Source organism: Cololabis saira, chromosome 6, assembly GCF_033807715.1.
Source record: "Cololabis saira isolate AMF1-May2022 chromosome 6, fColSai1.1, whole genome shotgun sequence".
NCBI lineage: Eukaryota > Metazoa > Chordata > Actinopteri > Beloniformes > Belonidae > Cololabis > Cololabis saira.
Window position 1 is genome coordinate 6,323,321 of NC_084592.1, and position 21,680 is coordinate 6,345,000.

Genomic DNA, 21,680 nt, shown 5'->3' on the forward strand with positions numbered 1-21,680 from the left:
CAAATACGTCACTAATGTCAAACTTTATTTAATCTGTTTCATGTGTCAGGAGAACTCAGTGCGCTGGCAGGCAAACAAACACGGGGCATCACAGGTCTGTCAGCATGCACACATTCATGGTGGGGACAGCAAGCATGCCACTGACTCAGTGTATGAGATACCATCTTTTTACCACCGTAAACCTGAAGAATATCCTCCTCTTAACCTAAACCAAGTAGGTTTAGTCATTTGTATTCAAAACACGCCCACAGAGGTGTCAGACTATTGCGATTAAAGGTTAGGCTGCGGGCATAAAGCTGGATCCAACTAGATCAGGGGTCGGCAACCCAAAATGTTGAAAGAGCCATATTGGACCAAAAACACAAAAAACAAATGTGTCTGGAGCCGCAAAAAATGAAAAGTCTTGTATAAGCCTTAGAATGAAGACAACACATGCTGCATGTAGCTATATTAGTTATAACTGGGTCTTCAGCTGCAAATGTAGCATGCTAATGTCTTGACTCTTTTTGTTATGGGAATCTATGGAAGAGTATCAGGGCCAGGCAGGAGAAAAATAAAAATAATATTTTAGAGGAGGAAGATTTTTTTTGATTATGCACTTCGAGAAAAAAGTCAAAATGTCGAGAAAAAAGTCAAAATGTCGAGATTAATGTTGAAGTACAATTTTGAGAAAAAAGTCAAAATGTCGAGAAAAAAGTTGAAATTTTGAGAAAAGTAGAAATGTCAAGAAAAAAGTCAAAATGTCGAGATTAATGTTGAAGTACAATTTTGAGAAAAAAGTCAAAATGTTGAGAAAAAAGTCGAAATTTTGGGAAAAGTCGAAATGTCAAGAAAAAAGTCAAAATATCGAGAAAAAAATTTAAATGTTGAGAAAAAAGTCGAAATGTCGAGAAAAAAGTCAAAAGGAAAAAAGAAAAAAAAGAGAAGAAAGAAAAAAGGAAACAAAGAAAAAAGAGAAAAAAAAAAGGAAAAAAAAGGTCAAACATTTTTGAAAAAGCTCCAGGAGCCAGTAGGGCAGCGCTAAAGAGCCGCATGCGGCTCTAGAGCCGCGGGTTGCCGACCCCTGAACTAGATAGAAGTGGGTTGGACATACGGTTTTGCTACAGTGGTGAACTCTGCATGACTTTTCGGAAATCATTTCAATTGAATTATCTCTAATCAGATGATCCTAAGAACCTCTGTGCAATTTTAAAACTCAAAAGTATGCCTGGGCCGAGTGAGTGCCCACTATTGAGATTAAACTAATGAATTCGCCTTACATTAATCCTTATTGCTGTTAAAAAATGACATCAACACCCGCAATCCCTGTTTTACCCAGTTACCACAAGATTCAGTATAATCTCATTTGTGTGGCATATTCATAACTGCTCGACTTCAATTAATTTTTCCTGCTGTTATTCATGAAGAGTGGATTCAGTCCTCCACAGGGAAGTGGCTAATAAAGGCCGAGTTGCACTGCTGCGGATCTGGGTGCCCATGAATCATAGACGGCTCTTAATCACCAGTGCGTAAAGAAAAGGTCCAGCTCGAGCAGAAACGCACTAACACTCAACACTGCATCCTGTTTAACCCTCCTATACGTGTGTCAATGTAATCACATGATAATAATCCCATCAATATGATCACGGGGGTTTCTGTAGCTCAGCTCATGGTTGAACAGTGCTGCATGAACGTACATATGAATGTGCTTTGTAGCGTGAAAGTAGCTCTCGAGTGGTCAAGAAGACAAGAAAAGTACTTTCAGTGTACTCCATTTCTCCACCTGGAGGCTTTAGCAATTATTTCAGCCTCTGGGAGCAAAGATGACGGTGTCAGGACTGGCAGGGAAACCAGTGCATATCCAGATGATCGGGAGAGCAAATGAATGCAGAGGACTGGTGCAAAAATAAATCATCAAATCACAATAAGAGCAGCAAAACTGCATCCTAATGTCCTGCTTCTGTTCTCCACAGACTCATATCTGCATGCAGACGTGATTGGTCGAGATAGGAAGTTCAAATCTTCTCCCTTTTTCTGCAGATTCTGAACACTGATATACAGTAATGGTAACATGAATGACTACATATGACATACTTAGAGTTTCTAATAAGAAGAGTTTGGAGTCTTTTCATTGTTTCAGCCCTCAAGAAATTAGGAGGGATTATTTTTTCTTCTTTGAAGGCTGTTCTAAATATCTCTCCATCATTTCTGAAGTTGAAGTACTGTATAAAAAAAAAACTACCGACGTCTGAAATATATCTTCCACATATTAATTCAGATAATACTCTGAAATAGAAGTTAAGACAACCCAAAGACATGAAATAGTGCAGAGAAGTTCAACAGCAGCATCCTTTGTGCAGATGAAACAACCTACAATTGTTATGATAAAGATACAATTCAGGAAGCATTAAAAATCACAGGGAAATAAACAGTGGTGATAGATTTTTCACAGTGATGGACGGACTATATGGAAGGTCGTAACCTACATACTATGGATTGAAAGCTGCAGGATGAATGATGGCACTGTAAATCTGTGCGGTGTTGGTCAGCGCTGCTGGGAAACACTCAGCAGTAGCCGAGAAAAAGCCTCTAAGTAATCTCATTTAAACATGTTGAGACCATTTAAATTCTTACATCCAAAACAATAAGCTTGTAAGATTAATCAGGCTGATTGCAAGAGAGTGAGCAACAAAGGTCAACTTATTATTGAGAAGTTAAGTTGCTTTTCCACTTGGGTGCCCCGGAGTCAGTGCACAAGAGCGTCACCATAAAAGTACCAAGTACATACGTATCATTTTGTATTTATTACAGTTATTGTATGGCCATGCTGGTTAACTGCATCCCTGCCTGTCGAAACAACAATCCAAGCCTGTTCAGAAGAGAGAAAATGTCGTTTTAATGTCTGCATTTCAGAATTACAACACAGAGTGCCTGCAGGGAGTAACATCAGAAAGCATTTAGGTTTAGATGACGCCCGAGGGGGAAGTATGTTCAACCCCTAAGCAGCTGTGGAGAGGAGAGTAACGTCAGAGAAGGAGGAGTTATTGTTACCTGTGGCTCCACGGCCCGGTGCATGGCCGGCGTCTCAGCCGCAGCGTTTCCGTTGGGATAAGAGGACTCGGAGCGCGGCGGCACCGGAGGCTGCTGGGGTTTGGTCTGGGCGGCCTGAGGAGATCCCTGGATGTTTTTACGATACCTCTCGTCGGCCTGCGGAGAACACACACGGACAGAAGCTTCAGCTGCAGCTGGACGGTTCGGGGCAGCGTGCGTCCGTGCACGAGGACGACAGGAGCGTACGGACGGTAGGGTTGGTTAGTTTCCTACCACGGAGACGAGGCCATTTGTACTCTAAAGTAGTACAAGCACATGAGAAGGCACACCAGCACGGACAACAAAACGCCTCGTCAAGGGCAGCCGTGTTATTATTGCTGCACCACTCCCACACGTCTGCTAGAAGGACGACAGCACCCTGACCAATAACAGGCTCATGCATTCATTTAATTTTTTTTTATGGGGAAAGAGAGAACATTTACTGGAGACAACAGAGAGGTTAGGGCACATACATCACACAGCAGACTCCCAGGTTAAACTGAGATGTGTTATGGATGAGACTGGTGTCCTCGCCGAGCATTGGGGAGCTGCAGAGATTTGCATCTCAGTGAACACTTCAGGAGAATAAAAATGCCAACTAATGTTTTTTTTAAGGAGTCTCGGTGTTCTGCCAATTTCTGCTGCTTTGCCAAAAAAGGCTACCTTTGTAAAGCTACAATTTTACTGTGTTTTACTCCCTAAACCACTTCCTTTCCCCCCCAAGTGGTCCTTGTCTCTTGCCAGGCCGTCATTGTAAATAAGAATGTTCTTAATGACCTGCCTCGTTAAATAAAGGTGAATGACTGAATTAATATCAAATAAAGGAAATAGAATTGTTTTTTTTTTTTTCCTCTTTATCGTAAAATGTTCACAAAGTGTAATGCAATTCATGTCATGGGTAGTGTATTTTTGAAGGATCAAATACTCAACATCCCATATTATCAATTTAGCGTGGCAATCAAACTTTGAAAATCCACTGTGCGCATGAGCAGAACCACAAAGTGGCATTTCTCGGCAGGGAGCAGAAATTGGCAGAACACCGAGGCAAATAGTTGAAGTGAGACTGTGCCATGGTTCTGTCATCAACTTTCATTATCAGCGAGGATACCTACACATTTGCTCGAGATTTTAATTAAGAATAAACGCCGCCCCAGTGACCTTGCCCTGATATTTTTTAAAAGACATCTCCATATCAACAAACGCTGTCAGTAAGAGTCAAGAGTTTTGCCACTGGAAGGTTGTACTGTATCTGTAAACAGATCGGGCTGTTCTGGGTTGACTTTTACTGCTGCGTGGAGCGTAGGAAAACAAGGTTTCACCAACAGTAGATGTCTGATAATAATAACTGTTTAAAAGCCTTTTAGAAATGTATCTCCATTCAAAGAAGAGGCCTTTTATTAGATCATTATTATGAGCTCAATTAGTGGTGCCCACGAACAACTGCTAGGTTTCAGATACGTTGCTAATGGTACAGCTTCATTTCTAGGTGTTTTATTAATGGAAACTGAAATCCAGGTATGGTTGACTCATTTAACTTAACGCACAACTTCATTATCAAATTAATGTCCCAAAGAGACTACTTTTCCATTAAAACTGTTTAGAGTTGAGCTTCGACATAAGTGGCTGGTGATGTAATTCTATTGGTATTTGATTCTTTATTTTACAGCTTTTATTTTGTAGGTCCCCTTCTATTGAAAATATTTTCAGCTATCATTTTTTGAAAGAATCCAAAAGGTATATGAGGAGCAGAAATCCTCCGTCAGTGCTGTGGCTGTAGATATCAGACCGTGGTCCTACATGAAGGTGATGTCCTGGTAGAGCCTGAGATCTGCAGAGCTGATGCTCCTCGTGGTTCCCAGGACTCGACCCGTAATGACGGGAGATGGAGCCTTTTCTGTTGCTGCTCCTAAACTGTGTTTCTGGGAAGTCCGACACAACTCTCAATGACTAAATCTCCTTTAAAAACTACAGCTCTTACGGTTTTATCTGCTGTATTTGCTGTATTTTTATTGATTGATTGATTGATTGATGAAGTTTGGACGGAGCGATCCTGCCGGCTCGTGGGCAGGAACTTAACGGGGTTATTTGCGTTTGCTGTGAGGAACTAGTAAAAGTACTACTACAGGGAGAAGTGAGCATCAAAGTAAAAGAAGAAAGGCTGTTTTCAGTAAAGAGGTGATGAACTGCATGATGTTGGAGATTAAGCCAGTGTTGAAAAAAATCGATTTTCCGATTCTAAATCGATACTCATTAATTCCTAAAAATCGATTTGCATGTCTAAAGATTGATTTTTTTTCATCATTACATTACAACTTTTGGTATTTTTTTGTTTATGCCCAAAAAAGGAATGTTTTGTTGGACACAAGAATAACTGGTGCCATGTTTTTGCTTTTAAATACATTTAAAAGGTATGAAAACATTAAAGTTTTAATTTATAATTGTCTATATTTCATTACTTTATATACTGTTTTGGGGTTACATTTGCATAAAATGCTAACAACCAAATTCTCAAAAATGAAAACCGAAATAGGCCGAAAATGGAAAAAACTTAAACGGAATGTAGGAAAAAATAAAACCAATTTCATATGGCCTCTGTTTGCTGCCCTGGATCTGTTTGGTAATTCTGACCCACGATGTTTCTGTTTCAGTTCTATCAGCATTCTGGGAGCTGATTGGTCCTTACAGCATCATTAGCTGCAATACTTGCTGTTGAATCTCAATATAATACTAGTATTAATATGTTGCATAACTACAGTCATATAATTCATGCAACAGCTCAAAAAACTGTTTTAATAACACTAACCCAAATCAATATCGGAATCAAATCAAATCTTATTAATCGATTCAGAATCTTAAGAATCAGAATCAAATCGATTCTTGACATTTGAATGGATCCCCAGCCCTTTTGGAGATGCTGCCGTACTCAGGGATACATTCACCAAGTCGTGACAGGAATAAATCAACCATGTAAAAGGTGAGCTGCAAATGCAGAGGTTATCTTTGTAGCCAGGAGACTTTATCACAAGTTTCTCATCTCCAGTATAGTCAGTGGAACTTCAATTTTCCAACTTTTCAACTTAATTTGTCCAGCGCTGTAATGGGGTAACCATTCTGGTATTTCTATGAACGTGACCACGTCCATGTCAGCTTCCTCTCGGAGGGCTGACGGTGGGGCTGTAGTGACGCACGCTTCCCTTTTCACTGGCAAACAAAACATGCAATCATACACATTCAAGTGTACAATTGTGGTAAAACTTGAGATAAGTCTTTAAAGGGTTGAAAGTATGCAACTATTACCGCACACGTTGCTTATGCTTATGTCTATAATTGCTTTGAGACTCCGTTTTGAGGGTTTTACGTCTCATTAAAGAGTCACCAGAGATGCAGAGAAACGTACTCGCAACCGTTTGCCTTTGGCCCAGTTTCACTACAGCTAAAAGCATAATAGACCAGTGTAATGAGTCGACTTGTGAGTTGCAGGACGAGATACTCTCTAGTCACAACGCTCAGCTACAAAGCCTTCATTCATCCTGCATCACCGGTTAGCCATCACCAAGTAACACACGGCACACCCAAAGCAGTGAAGGAGAGTTCACACAAGCAGACGAAGCGCTAGCAGTCAGTCGGGGTGGCGGCGTCACGCTGCGAGCTTCACCTCTCTGACCGGCTCAGTATCGGGGGCAGGGCCTTGCAGGTCAGCGGCGGGTTGCTGGGGGACTTCACTTTTATCCAGACTGGACAGCGGACTGGGCCGTGTCTTCTCAGAGTCAGTGCTCTGCGCTGGTTTGGCTGCGTCCGAGTCAGGGCTCTGCAGGGGCTTTGCCCCGTCTGCTGCAGGGCTCTGCTGCTGTGAGGACTTGCTAACGTCCAGGTTCTGGCCCTGTTGTAGGGAGAGCAGGTAGGCCTGCTCCTGCTGCAGCTGTCTCTGGAGCTTCTGGGCCTGCCGCTGCTCCTCCAGCTCCCGCCATTTATACTCCTGAGTGCAAGGAGGGCCAAGTTGAGCCAAGTTGAGCCAAAAGCACTGACTGAAAGAGGCTGGGTAAGGTGTATGGATTCAACAACACCCGTTTTCCCATTTAAATGATATTTCCGGTACTTTAAATCACCACCAGGATCCCCAAACATGTATGTTTGCTTTAGAGTGACAGTACGTGAAATCCAACATGTTCATGGCCAGAGGTGGGTAGTAACGAGTTACATTTACTCCGTTACATTTACTTGAGTAAGTTTTGGGAAATTCTGTACTTTTAGGAGTAGTTTTGAATCACTATACTTTTTACTTTTACTTGAGTAGATTTGTGAAGGAGAAACTGTTCCTCTTACTCCGCTACATTAGGCTACGTTGAGCTGTTACTTTTCTTTTATCCCTTTTATCCACGTACGTACGCGTCAATCTCATGATATCACTGGGTGATTCTTTGGGAAAAATGTTTGTTTTTGCATGTTTTGTCACATTTACACAGAGTCAAACACACACAGAGTTTCTATGAGTTCATGTTTGTTCTAGTTCTGTCTGGTTAAAAAAGAAAAGTACAAAGGCAAGAAATGTTGTGCTACTTTGGCTTAATTTATTTTTTTATTCTGTTATTATTTTATTTATTTTATTATTTATTAAAGTACTTGAATTTACTTTAAGATTATTTTAATTTAAGCTATTTTTTATTTTTTTATTATTTTAATTTATTTTACTATTTTATTGATTTAATTTGCCTGAAGATGATTATTTTGTACTTTTGTCTGTTTGAATGGTTGTGTTAAAAAAATAAATCAGACGTTACTCAACAGTTACTCAGTACTTGAGTAGTTTTTTCACCAAGTACTTTTCTACTTTTACTCAAGTAATTATTTGGATGACTCCTTTTTACTACTACTTGAGTCATATTATTCAGAAGTAACAGTACTTTTACTTGAGTACAATTTTTGGCTCCTCTACCCACCTCTGTTCATGGTGGCAAAAGACATTTCTTTCATGAAGAAGCTTCTGGTAAACAAGGTTTCACTGGAAGTACAAGAAGCAAAACTACTTCTTACTAAAAGTTAACATTTTAAGAGTGCAATGTTTCTCAGGTTTTCATTTTCTAGCGTGTAAAGTTGAACTGGACCAGATTTTATTCTAAAAGGTCTAATTAACTGTAATTTGGTGTATTTTCAGCACATCTGAAGACATCAACACTGACACCTCTCTGTGGGTTAAGCTCTTGCAGCTACGAGGCCAATTCCACTCACAGTGTATCATTTAAGCCATCTGAGTCTACCATTGTGAGAAGGAAGCTTGTTTGTAGTAATTAGGTTCAAGAATGGGGAGTATGTGGGAACGTGAGAGGACAGACAACAACTTAGCGATGGTGTGAACCTGGAAGTGGCGATATCCTTTTATTATGTGAACCGCGTCTGTAACCCCCAGTGGAACAGAGTCCTTTAAAAATAAAAAAAACGCCAAGTAAGCCAGCTTATCTGTGCAAATCCACCTGGAATTAAAACAAGGGAAACCCTCTCTTCCTGCTGGATGACTAGCTTCCTGGTGATGACATCACCGTCACTGAGGGCTTTGTAAACATCCTGACTTCCGCGGCTAACCCTGAGAACATTTATCCAGCTTTGACCTCAGCTGTTAATGATTCCCCTTGGACCTCTGAAAGTCACAAGCCAAGTCCAAAAACATCATTCAGTTTATAGAGGAAGGTAAATGGACTAAAACCTGAATGACCTGGTAGCTGTGTAATCTCTACGGAAAAGTGTTAGGGCCAGGCAAGAGAAAAAAAAAATTGAGAGTGCAAGATTTTTTTTACTGTGCACTTCGCCTTTTTTCTCAACATTTCAACTTTATTCAAGAAATTTTGACTTTTTTCTCGAAATTGTACTCCAACATTAATCTCAACTTTTTTCTCGACATTTCGACTTTTTTCTCAAAATTTCGACTTTTTTCTCAACATTTCGACTTTATTCACGAAATTTTGACTTTTTTCTCAACATTTTGACTTTTTCTCGACATTTCGACTTTTTTCTCGAAATTCTACTTCAACATTAATCTCGACTTTTTGACTTTTTTCTCAAAGTGCATAATGAAAAAAAAATCTTCCTCCTCTAAAATATAAATTTTTATTTTTCTCCTGCCTGGCCCTAATACTCTTCCGTAAATCTCAGACATGTCAACACAAAAAAAAAAAAAAATTGCACACTGAGACAATATAAATCACTATAAAAAAAGTTTGGTTCAAGAGAAAAACCAGGAGTTTTGTTTCAGGGGAACATGCAAAGATGTCCTGGGCTGAAAGAAGGCGAGCACTCACCAGCAGCATGGCCTGTTCATGCAGGAGCTGCTGCTGCAGGATCTCCAGGTGCCTTTGCTCCTCCTCCAACTGGCGGCGGATATACTCCTGTCAATCAAACACACACCGTCCCAGCGGCTGCTTTTCAGTACTCAGGAACCATGCATCAGGCCAAGAAATATAAAAACGGACAGATGGCTACCAGTTCACGTTTACATTCCCTAAATATGTAGGCTAAAAATATGACCTGTCTCTGTCTCTTGGATCTACAAAGCAGCCAAAAAGGAATATTTTCCTGCATCCACAAAAAGACCAACAGAGTTCTACTGACACTGCTCACCGTTAACACTCTATCCTAAAACCTGAATCCATCTCCAAGAGCAAGATGATGTCACAGTGCACTAGAGGCCCAAATATTCCTTCAAATGAAACTGAAACATTTAGCATGAAAGAAAGTCTTTAAAATATTAACAGTGATTTGAAACTTTCCCAATGAAAAAGTTGTATAATCTAACTGGGTCTACATGAGAACTCGTCATAAAAGGTGTGTGAACATAAATCACTGTAAATATGTGAGGCTATTTAGGTCCTCATGAAGGCAAATTTGATGTTTTTTGCATGAACTTTCTTGCTCTGTATCTACCTTTACACTGAAAATATTTTTTTAAATTTTATTTCTATTTCAAAGAGTGTAGCTTCTTAGAAAAACTATTTTAAAAACTGTTGATGACAGGCCCTGCGCTCATAGCAACTTTACGTTTAATGAATGTGAGCAAAGCTAATGTGTCACCAGTGCTTGATCCGGCCACGAGAGCTGATCAGTCAGATCAGAGGAGACATAGCGGGCAAGAGAGTCGCCTTCACAACTTTTGTTACAGTTGGAAACAATAAAATAGGTGGAAATAAAATGCCAATCCAGAAGCTTTTCAGTACGAAGTTCATTGCTTCACTTGTAATTAGGGGTGTAACAATATATCGTACCACGTAATTTCGCAATACAAAAACATCACGATACGTGTCGTGGAAGTGACAAACTGTAGCGCGATATTGGGTTATTAATATTAATATATTGTGTTTAACGCGCATCCTATTGGTGCAGCGGGATCAGGTGACGACCGCGCCTCGACCCGCGGATGAAAATCTGACTACGCTCAGAAGAAACTAGTACCGTTTTGTGGTCCTGATCACGGGACTCTTGGGGGGTTTTGAGCTCCGAACTTTTACTTCTAAGGTGAGCATGAATCAATCTTTTTATGATGTAAAGATTGTGTCGTCCCCAAAGGTGGGAGGATGAAACGATACCGGGGTTCACCTTACGGCCTCAGGCTGGAGCAGGTGAAGCTCTCAGCTCTGGCAGAAGATCAATAACAGCCATGTTGACTTTTGCTTATTTATTTACTTTTATTTATTTATTTAATTGTAGTTGTTAAATTTCTGGAAAAGAAAAAAGTCAAGTCATACATGAGAGAAACTATTCAGTTTGTGGCAAAATATTTGTACTTGTATGAAACTGCAGATGCATAATGCAAACCTGACATTAACTTTTAGTTCAGTTTGTGGAAAATGGTTGGCCTGGCTTTCTCTTTAAAACTTAAACAGTTATAAAGCATTACAAACTAACAATAGGGAAAACGTACAGTATTGTTTTGTACTTTGTGTCTTTCAAATAAAAGACAATTTTTTCCAGTCATATGTTCCTTATGCAAGGTTGTTAAAAAAATACTGCTATAATATTGTATTGTATCGTTATCGTGAGATTAGTGTATCGTGTATCCCCCTAATTGTAATACACATTTCCTAAAACAAACGCTTGCTGAAAGAGCATGAAGGTTTTCCTAACCCCTCCCTTTTCCTGCCTCCCTCTGGCCTGGGTACCTGCTCTCGGTCGGCCCTCCTCTTCTCCTCCTCCGCCCTCCTGCGCTCTTCCTCCTCTTTGCGGCGTCGCTCCATCTCTTCGACGCGTCTCTTCTCCTCCTGCTCGCGCCGGCGCTGCTCGCGTTCCTGCTGCCTCCTCATCTCACGCTCACGGCGTTGTTGCTGCAGATGCACCGCGGGAGGCGTGTTAATACCGTTTCATCATACGAGGCCGAGGCAGCCCGTGCCGTGTTACCAGTGTGAAACCAGAACATGTTCAAATCAGGAAGGGTGAGAGCAGAAACAACTAGAAACTTCTTAAAGTCAAAGCTGGGATCTCTTCAGGCCGCTGCAGTGTTGCTGAGCAGTTGTAGATGAACCAGGGTGCACGTTTAGCCTGATAGGCAGTAAGAGCTGCAGGGCACCAGGTGCAGCGTCTGCATCACGTCTGGAGAAATTATTCTATAAGTTCAAAATTCCACAGGAGGATCTATTGAAAACAAGAGTGCACATGCAGAGCAGTGTGTCTCATGACATGACCCGCCTCCAGCTGCGAGTCCCACTGAAAGATGCAGCTACAAGCTCCGTCATGAACCCGAAAGAGCCGTGAGCTGGATGTCGTGTGTGGAAATATGAGAAAAAGCCACACTTTCTTCTCTCTAGCCAGAGGGGCCCGGCGCTTGTGAGGTGTAATGAAGTTTACATCTGCTCAATGTCTTTTAAACCATGTTTGATTCTGCTGGAAATTACAGCATGCTGCCCCTTTTTCCCCCCCTATATTTCCATTTTTTTCTTTGTCCTCCCCTCTTTTTATACTTCGGGTCTGAATCTTTCTGTTCCCTAGAAACATTTTGTGCCACCCAATCTTGTCCACATTTACTTTGATCTTTTTGCAGCTCTACTCATCTCTGCTATCATTTCTATTTAATTTGAGGAAGAAAAATAGCCATGCCCATGTAAAGAACAGAAAATTACCACAGCTTGGAGAATGGATTTTTTAAATTTATTCTGTTTTCCTTCCAATTGATTTCTTAAAAGTAGGAAATACATAGATATAAATGCCTCAAAGTTTCATCCGAAGGCAAACAAGTTGTGGCTGGAGTGAAGCCGCTAAAACGCAGACATTCCTCTCCGGGATAGAAACTCCCTGCTGAAGAAATGCTGTGAACTCTTCTTTTTTCTTTTTTTACAGAACCTGCACCTCCTGTTACAGGAAAATGAAAGGCTACAGTATTATCATTATTATGTTAAGCTTTGAATAGGAAGTGGAACAAACCATATTCACCATCCGTGTATCTGTGGACAGCAAAAACTAGGAAATAGGGCTGGGCGATATATTGAGATTTTAATATATATCGATATATTTTCAAACGCGATATGGTACGAGACAATATCGTTTATATCGATTTAAAAAAAATAAAAATAAAATTATGATTTTGATATAGCTTATTTTGGGACAAATTGACTTGAATGTTTTATTTGAGATTTGCACAAATGTTTTGTTATTTGCACAAATGTCAACCTCAGTGGAAAAGTCTGCCTGTTACTGTCACTGTATTAATTGCACAGTGTATTTTAATTTAATTGTGATGCAGGAAAGGGATATTTGTTTTATTTTATTCAAGAAGCATTTTTATTCTATATATTGCGGCAGTTTATTTTTATTTCATTTGTTTTATACATTTTGATATTGTGCAGACCTCTGTTAATAAATGTACCTGTGTGACATTTGGCACGAAGCTTTGTATTAAAACTGACTGTTTTTTTAAGGGTTTGCCTCAGAAAAAAATGAAGCTAACAGAGATGCTAACAGAGATGCTATGCTATAATGCTTTGGGGGAAACCCCATTTACGGCACAGAAAAAATATCGATATATATCGAGTATCGCCATTCAGCTAGAAAATATCGAGATATGACTTTTGGTCCATATCGCCCAGCCCTAGTAGGAAATCAGATGAATATCTACAAACCTGGACAAACCAGACCAAAACTTATATGTTTATTCTGCATCTGATTTATCCTGGACTTATTATTTACTGTAATTATTGATGATTAATATTTAGTCACTCACATCATTTTCTATATTCAAGTTTACAGTTTGACTGAATATACCAAGGCAATAGATGGTCCATACACGCTAGTGAGCATCATACATAATCAAGCATCCAGACTGCTCCTGTTCTGAGTGGGGGGTGATGTATGATGATGGTGTTTCCATCATGGCTGGGGTCTACTGTGGAAACCTGCGGGGGCTGTATTATAATCTGGGTTTGCTGCAGCGGATCAGGTTTACGTTCACAAACATTATGTGCCCAAAAAATGTATTTAAATGATTACGTGAACACACCGGATGACCAGGATTTTTCCCAATACTTCTTTGAAACAGTGGCGTAAACCCACAGGGAAACTCTGGGACGTGTTAAAAAGACTTTACAAAGCAATCAGTGCAGGAGACTTGAGGGCTCACCTCCTCCAGCCGCCGGCGCTGCTCCTTTTGCTGCTCGATTCGTTTCTGCCTCTCGGCCAGGAGCTGGCGTTTGTACTCCTCCTGCTCCCGGAGCTGCTGCTCCTGCAGCAGCTGCTGGCGCCGCAGAGCCTCCGATCGCTCCTTGTTCTCCTGCTGCAGCCGGATGAAGTCCCGGCGCAGGGTGGACTCGCCCGGCACGTTCACTATGGAGCTGGACGGACAAGACGAGAAGAGCAGGATGAGCTGATATCATCAAATCTAATGAGCAGCTTGTTTTAAACAGAAGTCGTTTTTAAAATCTTATTTGTTTATGGACAGGAATGTAACAAATTGACCGGCAAATGAAAGAATATTTAGAGTTTTATGATTAAATGGTTATTGTAGTGGTCCTATTGACTTCATCCAGGTGTGATGAGAATCTGAGACCATGGTTCATAGTTGGAAAAGCGTGAGTGTGAGGCGCTGCCTCGTGTGGAGAAGTTAAAGTATCTCTGGGTCTTATTCAGGATTGGCAATGAATCATGAGCAGATCGCTGCTGAATCTGCAGCAAAGACAAAGGAGTTTCCTCTGCAGGGCTGGACTGTTATGGCGCTTTTCCACTAGTACCTACTCAGCCCCACTGGACTCGCCTCAGTTTTGCTGCTTTTCCACTAGGGGTCTAACGTGCCGAGTAGATACTTTTTCTGTAACTATTCTGCTGAGGTTCTAAGCTGCTGAGTCGGCTGTATCTGACATCATCACACTACAGACCACCGATTGGTCGGGGGTTGGAGTCAGACGTCTGAGTCAGGAGGAGGAAATCAGAGAAAGAGACTCTGACGGATTCTTGTTCAATTTATTCAACAGGCAATGGCAGCAGAAGTCTGTTTCTGATCCAACTCTGAGGGTCAGATGTTCATAAACCTGGTGCTGAGGAGAGAATTAAAAAGGGATCTAGACGGAGATAAGGAACGACCAGATCTACCAGGAGCTCTGTCTCTTCATAGCTGCTCACGGCTCCAGCTGACTTTTCAGCAGCAACGAGACAAACAAACAAAAACCGTCACTGCTTGAAGTTTCTCTCACTCTCATTTTTTCCCTCGATATCGAACACAAATTCAAGTAGCAGTATTTATATCTAAGTATTGATATAGAGGGAATGTGCATGACGTCACAGATGGGACTTCACAGCGGGTTTCGCCCACTGAGTGACAGAAAGACTGAGTGTCAGAAAGACTGAGTGTCAGAAAGACTGAGTGTCAGAAAGACTGAGTGTCAGAAAGACTGAGTGTCAGAAAGACTGAGTGGCAGAAAGACTGAGTGTCAGCGTAAACTTTCAGTTTGAGCAACTGGAAAACCTCTTAAATGGGAAAGAGCTGTTGTGCGATCGACTGTACTCATAGATTTAGCAAGAAATCTGAGATATGTTTTTACAGACTGACGAAAAATAAGCTTAAGAGAGACAAATGGATCGCTGCAATTCACAGAAACAACTGGATTCCAGGCACCGAAACGTGGATTTGTGGTTCCCATTTTGTATCAGGTCATGTTGGATTTTTGGGTAGCTAACGTTAAACGGTCCAATCATAAAGTTCGGCGTCCTCATCACTTTAATTTCTACAACAAATCCTGCCTTGAAGTCGGACCAAGCGTCAAGACTTCTGTAAGCCTTCAAGCTTTGCTTTGTGTATTTCCCCGGCATAGAAATTAAGTACATATAAATATCAGGAAACTGGATTCGTGGCCAAATATTAATGTCCATGGACCACTGGTTCTTGGTAACTGTACCAAATATTAATGTCCATGGACCACTGGTTCTTGGGGTAACTGTACCAATTATTAATGTCCATGGACCACTGGTTCTTGGTAACTGTACGGGTCACTGTCAAGTCCAACTGCCTTTAATTTAAGCCGATAATCGGCTGTTATCCAGTCTTCTCCACTAGTTGCAGCTGTTTTTGCCACTCAGTGCAGTAAGGAGTCTGGTCCAGCGGGGAAGTGACATCAATGCAGACCCTCTATAAGCTACTGCAGGTAAAAAGACACATGTGAAATGATCTGACACCAACACTAGAAGTACCTTGGCTCTCCTTCTTGCTCAGAGGCTTCTTCCTCCTCCTCTTCACTGCCGCTGTACTCGTACTCGGTCTCATCTGTCAATTACAAGGGAAAATAAAAAAAATAACCATTATTAAGAAGAATTAAAACCCGTTGATAGAATAGTCAAGGCTGCTGACTTTATCCAAAGAAATGAAATGAGTGTTTGCAGACAGAAAAAGGTTTCCAAGTTTCCAAGAACCGACCTGGACGAAGCTTCTCTCTGGACTCACCTTTCTCGCCGCGCTTCTTCTTGGTTCTGTCGATGTGGTCCTTGAGCTGGATGCGGACCTGCCTCTCGTTGGGCTGGTCGCGGATGAACGGGTGCTTGAGCAGCTGCTCCGTGGGGGGTCGCTGGGTGTAGTTCTTCACCAGGCAGCCCTCGATGAAGCTGAAGAACTTCTTCGACCTATTACGGCAGGCAGGTGTGGGGTTTGGAGTTAAGTGTGCTCATTCGGCTAGATGCAAGTGTTAATATCACAGAAAACACTGGGAAAAAAGTGGCCGCACCATTTTTTGGACTTGAGGCGAGGAGGAGGGTTTCTGGGAATGAGGAAGAGGGCTCTCATTGGATGCATGTCACACAGAGCTGCAGGGAAGACACGAGAAAAAGCAGATGAGAGACCAGATCATTGGTTGCAGTTCAGTAAGAATTGTAATAAAAAGCTTCAATTGCAGATACGATTTTTTCATTTTCAAATCACTTCTTCACTGATTGAGGATATATTAGAGTGTCTGAAGAAACTCAAATCCAGCAGTACTAGCAGGTAAGAGACACTTACGCGGCGCTCCCTCAGCCATCTCTATAGCCGTGATTCCACAGGACCACAGGTCGCTCTGATGGAAACAACACAACATTAGTTTGATTTTTCTCTTTCACTCATGCTTGGTTGTTATAACTTGGTTTTGGCTCTTTTTCTTTTTTTAACTCTATTTTCCAACTTTCAGACATAATAGAAAAGCAACAACAAAAACAGGTATACAACAATACAAGAAAACAAGGGGGGAGACAATATTGTCTTATATAATAATGCCATTTTGTCCATCTTGCTAAGTACATCTCTGTTTTAAGTTGTAGGCTGTAGGTCATTTGTTCCATTGATCCTACAGGACTGTCTCAGAAAATTAGAATATTGTGATAAAGTTCTTTATTTTCTGTAATGCAATTAAAAAAACAAATATGTCATACATTCTGGATTAATTACAAATCAACTGAAATATTGCAAGCCTTTTATTATTTTAATATTGCTGATTATGGTTTACAGTTTAAGATTAAGATTCCCAGAATATTCTAATTTTTTGAGATAGGATATTTGAGTTTTCTTAAGCTGTAAGCCATGATCAGCAATATTAAAATAATAAAAGACTTGCAATATTTCAGTTGATTTGTAATGAATCCAGAATGTATGACATTTTTGCATTACAGAAAATTAAGGACTTTATCACAATATTCTAATTTTCTGAGACAGTCCTGTATTTCTTCTACAATGTCCAACCATTGGCTCAGTCCAGGTGACTCCATCTTCAGCCAATTTTCTTCTGTAATGGCTTTCTTAGCCACAAGAGATAGAATTTTAAAAATGTATGTGTCCTCTTTATTTATTGCATCCTCTGGTATCAGTCTTTATAGTAAATAACTCGGGGTTTTTAGGAATCCCATATCCGGTTGTGGCTCTTTTAATAATCTTAACTTTAGATGTTTCAGTCAAAAACATTTCAGTGTATTTTAACCATTTATTTATGTAATTTATTTGGACTGTTGTGAAAGTTTGCCATTTTTGGAAAAAGACAGATAAATCCCACTCAGATTCCGACACAACGGACGGCAGCGAAGTGCCCGTAAAGTGGCAGGACTTGTGCTAGCGGAGGAGCTGAGGGGAGGCAAGAGAAACAACTGAGTTTACGTAGACGTTTTCCTCCTCCAGTTCTGCTCGAGTTTGTAGCTCTCGGTCACGATCATGAGGCATCACAGTGCTCGACTGAGCAGGAAAAGTCTGACTAGTAATGACTCAATACTGATGAGAGGGCCCATAAAAAAGGAGGAAAAAAATTACTATTAGTTGTTTTTGTTCCTTTTTTTTGCAATGAATTAGGGCTGTAACGCCAGGTCTCAAATACCCTCGGCCTGTAGTTCAGAGACAAGAACGAGGCACGTTTCTGACCATGTATATAAAGCAAAGATCATTGTTTGCTCATGTATTTTTCTTCAGGTAAACAGAACATTTTAAAAACATTATTTGTGTGCTAATTCCGATTCAACTACAAAAATCTTCGGATTAATCGCGATTAAAGACTTTCATTGATTGAGAACCTTACTATCCATATATAAACATAATCAAATTATTTTGCTTCCTTTTGAGTATGAGTGCAGAGGTGTCATGTGATCATTCTCTAAACCTCCACATGAGGGAGGAGGGATGGAACCATTCACAAGAAACTTATATAAAAAATGTCTTTTCTTCTACCGCTATGAGGAAAACAAAAAGAAAAGGGTTTTGTTTTGGTCGCATTCCCCTGAATGTGAACATTTAACATTGCTAGTTAGTTGCTACAATAGCCATTACATTGGATTTAGCAGGAACGCTTCTCTTTGGGATTTACCTGAGACTTACTCTGATTGTGAATAATTTAACCTAATTTAACATCAACACGCCCTCTTGCAAAAGTTTTTATATTAAGTGAAGATTTTTCATTGCAAATGTAGGTCTTAAATGTTGTTTCAGGTAGCTCTAAAGAGGTCTATAAACATCTTAGATGCTTAGACAGTGAAACTCTCTAAATTTGGGTTTTTAGAAAATTAGGGATTGATAAACCAAAAAAAAAAAAATGGTGTGAATGCTGTTTTTCTGCTAAAGCTTTTTCACTTGACAGTAACAAACAAGTAGGTTACAGCCTGACAGAATAATATATAGAAATATATTCATACAAATAGCGTAGAGATAATTAGAACATTATGTACCATGTGTTACCATCAGATCTTATTGCACAGGTTTGTTGTGCAGCCTGCAGAGCACCGTCCTTACCCTGTAGTCGTAGGTGGCGTCAGGGTTTTCATCACAAGCGATGACCTCCGGAGCCATCCAGTACGGCGTTCCGATGAAGGTGTTCCTCCGGCCCACGGTCCGGTCCAGCTGAGCGCTCACGCCAAAATCCACTGAGGAAAAGCAAAAAGGATAATCAATGACGAGCTCCAACACATTTTCTTTGCAGGATTTAAAAGGGACCTATTATGAAAAACAGGTTTTTTCTTGCTTTAACATATATAAATTGGTCTCCCCTCAGCCTGCCAACTCAGAGAAGGAGGAAAGCAACCAAATTCTGCAGTGTCTGTACAGCCGCCCGGATGAGCCGTCCAGTGTGATGTGGATCTACAAGACGTTCAGATTCTGCTCCCTTTCGTTACGTAACCAAAATGCAAACCACGCCCACAACTATAAAACCGTGTAACTGCATGAGCGTCCGACTAGCGCGTAGCACTGCGTGACATCGGACGCTCTCTGTCCATCTTCCTCCAGCAGCTGCCACTTTATTGAGGTTTTTGTAGTGAAATGAGGAGGAATCATAGAGATAACTTCTCATTTCAACTAACTGGATCAGCCGTTCCTCATCATGACTGTTTCCTACAGCGCTTTCAACCGGCTTTCAACGCGAGCGACAGGAAGAAAAAAAAAAAAAGCAGGGCGTCCGACAAATGTTCAGCTCAAAACGGCGCGCTGTGTCGCTGCAGCCAGTTAGGACAGTCCAATAGAAAATAAAGCAATGGAATTGATTTTGTCGCTGACGCTCGCTCACATGGCATGCAGTTATGACACGGTGTTAGGACACGGTAACTCCGCCGGCCGGAGCTTCCACCATTTTTTTGTAGCGGTGTATCGCGTCATTCGCGTCATCGCGTAGGGCAGCCAATCAGCACAGAGCCTCATCATCATAGCCCCGCCCACTCGGAATCCCGCATAGATAATGAGGTTAGAAACGGTAAAGATAAAGACATGGCCCTGAGGCTGAATTTCTCATTTATTTAGCAAAAACAATCAAAAGCTTGTTTTTAAGACATTCATGGCCTATTTAAAATAGGGATTAGATGCCATAATAGGTCCCCTTTAATGTTTGTTAACTATGGCTCATGACTACAAACCAGTTAGCAGTTTATAGTCTTCAAAATCAGTTTGCATGTGACTCAGTATGAACAAACATGATCAAAACAGCATGGATATTAGTTAAACATAGACTAAAAATGTCAGAGAGGTTGTGTCTTAACTGCAACCCTAAAGATGAGTAAAAGATCCAGTCACTTGCTCTGGGACTTGTGGGGAGTAAAACTTATCTCATTATCCTCAATGAAAAACAATGACCATTCATACCAGATTCAGACTTTTATTCAGACCTTTCATTGAAATGTGCCCCTTGAAATCCAATCACAAGTGGTAAATACTGTTAGGAAATGTAAACACATTCAGATCCAATAACTCAGGAACAATTTGAAGGTGGTCTGGAGACATTTTTGACTAATTTATGAAACATTTTGGTACCAAGTGGTGGTCACAAAGTTCTCAGGATGCATGTTCGTGCCAGGTGTGAATGGGTTCACAGTATTCTGGGTTCAAACTGTAATCTAACCGTAGACACACAGTAAAACAAGTCGCCACAAGGCCGATGGCAGTTGAACTAGACATTTCAGGAGGAGGAAAGCAATCATTTTCGTGCACAGGTCTAAGACAATAAAAGATCATCTTTGATTGATCCCCAGAGGGGAAATTCAAGGAAGTCACACAAACCGTCCAGGAATCTAAACCAAGGTCTGTTTTTTGATAATTAAATGGTTGAGACATGTTATTTATAGATAATAAATAAAAAAGTAACCTTTTTTGGACAGGCAGTGTATTTCAGTTATGTGCTTTTTGTATGAGCATTCGATCGTACTGTGACATAAATAATAACCAAAGCTATGATGCGACTGGTCTAAACCAGGGGTCGGCAACCCGTGGCTCCAGAGCCACATGCGGCTCGTTAGCGCCGCCCTAGTGGCTCCTGGAGCTTTTTCAAAAAAGTTTGACCTTTTTTTTTCCTTTTTTCTTCTTTTTTTCCTTTTTTCTTCTTTTTTTCCTCTTTTTTTCTTCCTTTCGCCTTTCCTTTTTAATCTCGACATTTCAACTTTTTTCTCGAAATTTTGACTTTTTTCTCTACATTGACTTTTTTCTCAACATTTCGACTTTTTTCTCGAGATTGTACTTCAACATTAATCTCGACATTTCGACTTTTTTCTCGACATTTCGACTTCTTTCTCAACATTTCGACTTTTTTCACAAAATTTCAACTTTTTTCTCGACATTTCAACTTTTTTCTCAACAATTCGACTTTTTTCTCGAGATTGTACTTCAACATTAATCTCGACATTCCGATATTTCGACTTTTTTCTCGACATTTCGACTTCTTTATCAACATTTCGACTTCTTTATCAACATTTCGACTTCTTTTTCAACATTTCGACTTTTTTCTCGAGATTGTACTTCAACATTAATCTCGACATTACGACTTTTTTCTCGACATTACGACTTTTTTCTCGACATTACGACTTTTTTCTCGAAGTGCATAATGAAAAAAAAAATCTTCCCCCAGTTATAACTAATATAGAAACATGCAGCATGTGTTGCCTTCATTCTAAGGTTTATACAAGACTTTTCATTTTTTGCGGCTCCCGACATATTTGTTTTTTGTGTTTTTGGTCCAATATGGCTCTTTCAACATTTTGGGTTGCTAAACTGAGTGCTGTCTGAGAAGATTTGTAGGTGTAGATCAAGGGTGTCCAAAGTCGGTCCTGGAGGGCCGCTGTCCTGCATGTTTTAGGCCACGTTTCAACATAGCCGGGTATTTACAGAAACGGATATTTCCCCCTCTACGTTTTGAAAAATACCATAATTTACATGAACCTGCATAAATACGCTG

At 40.5% G+C, this 21,680-nt stretch overlaps 1 protein-coding gene across 13 annotated transcripts in view; it reads right to left on the reverse strand.

Annotated features, from left to right (window-relative positions):
- Positions 1 to 21,680, reverse strand: part of map4k4 (mitogen-activated protein kinase kinase kinase kinase 4) — a 140,242-nt gene that overhangs the window by 36,392 nt on the left and 82,170 nt on the right. For 9 of the 13 annotated variants that reach the window (XM_061723114.1, XM_061723115.1, XM_061723109.1 and 6 more), the window contains exons 7-16: positions 18,761 to 18,891; positions 16,520 to 16,574; positions 16,248 to 16,326; positions 15,971 to 16,146; positions 15,721 to 15,793; positions 13,661 to 13,871; positions 11,214 to 11,375; positions 9,360 to 9,446; positions 6,725 to 7,045; positions 3,031 to 3,186 (exon numbers count right to left, since the gene is read on the reverse strand). In XM_061723114.1, coding sequence (XP_061579098.1) covers positions 3,031 to 3,186; positions 6,725 to 7,045; positions 9,360 to 9,446; positions 11,214 to 11,375; positions 13,661 to 13,871; positions 15,721 to 15,793; positions 15,971 to 16,146; positions 16,248 to 16,326; positions 16,520 to 16,574; positions 18,761 to 18,891 — 1,451 coding nt within the window. The remainder of the gene's footprint in view (positions 1 to 3,030; positions 3,187 to 6,724; positions 7,046 to 9,359; positions 9,447 to 11,213; positions 11,376 to 13,660; positions 13,872 to 15,720; positions 15,794 to 15,970; positions 16,147 to 16,247; positions 16,327 to 16,519; positions 16,575 to 18,760; positions 18,892 to 21,680) is intronic. The other 4 variants (XM_061723118.1, XM_061723117.1, XM_061723110.1 and 1 more) reach the window with 2 other exon arrangements.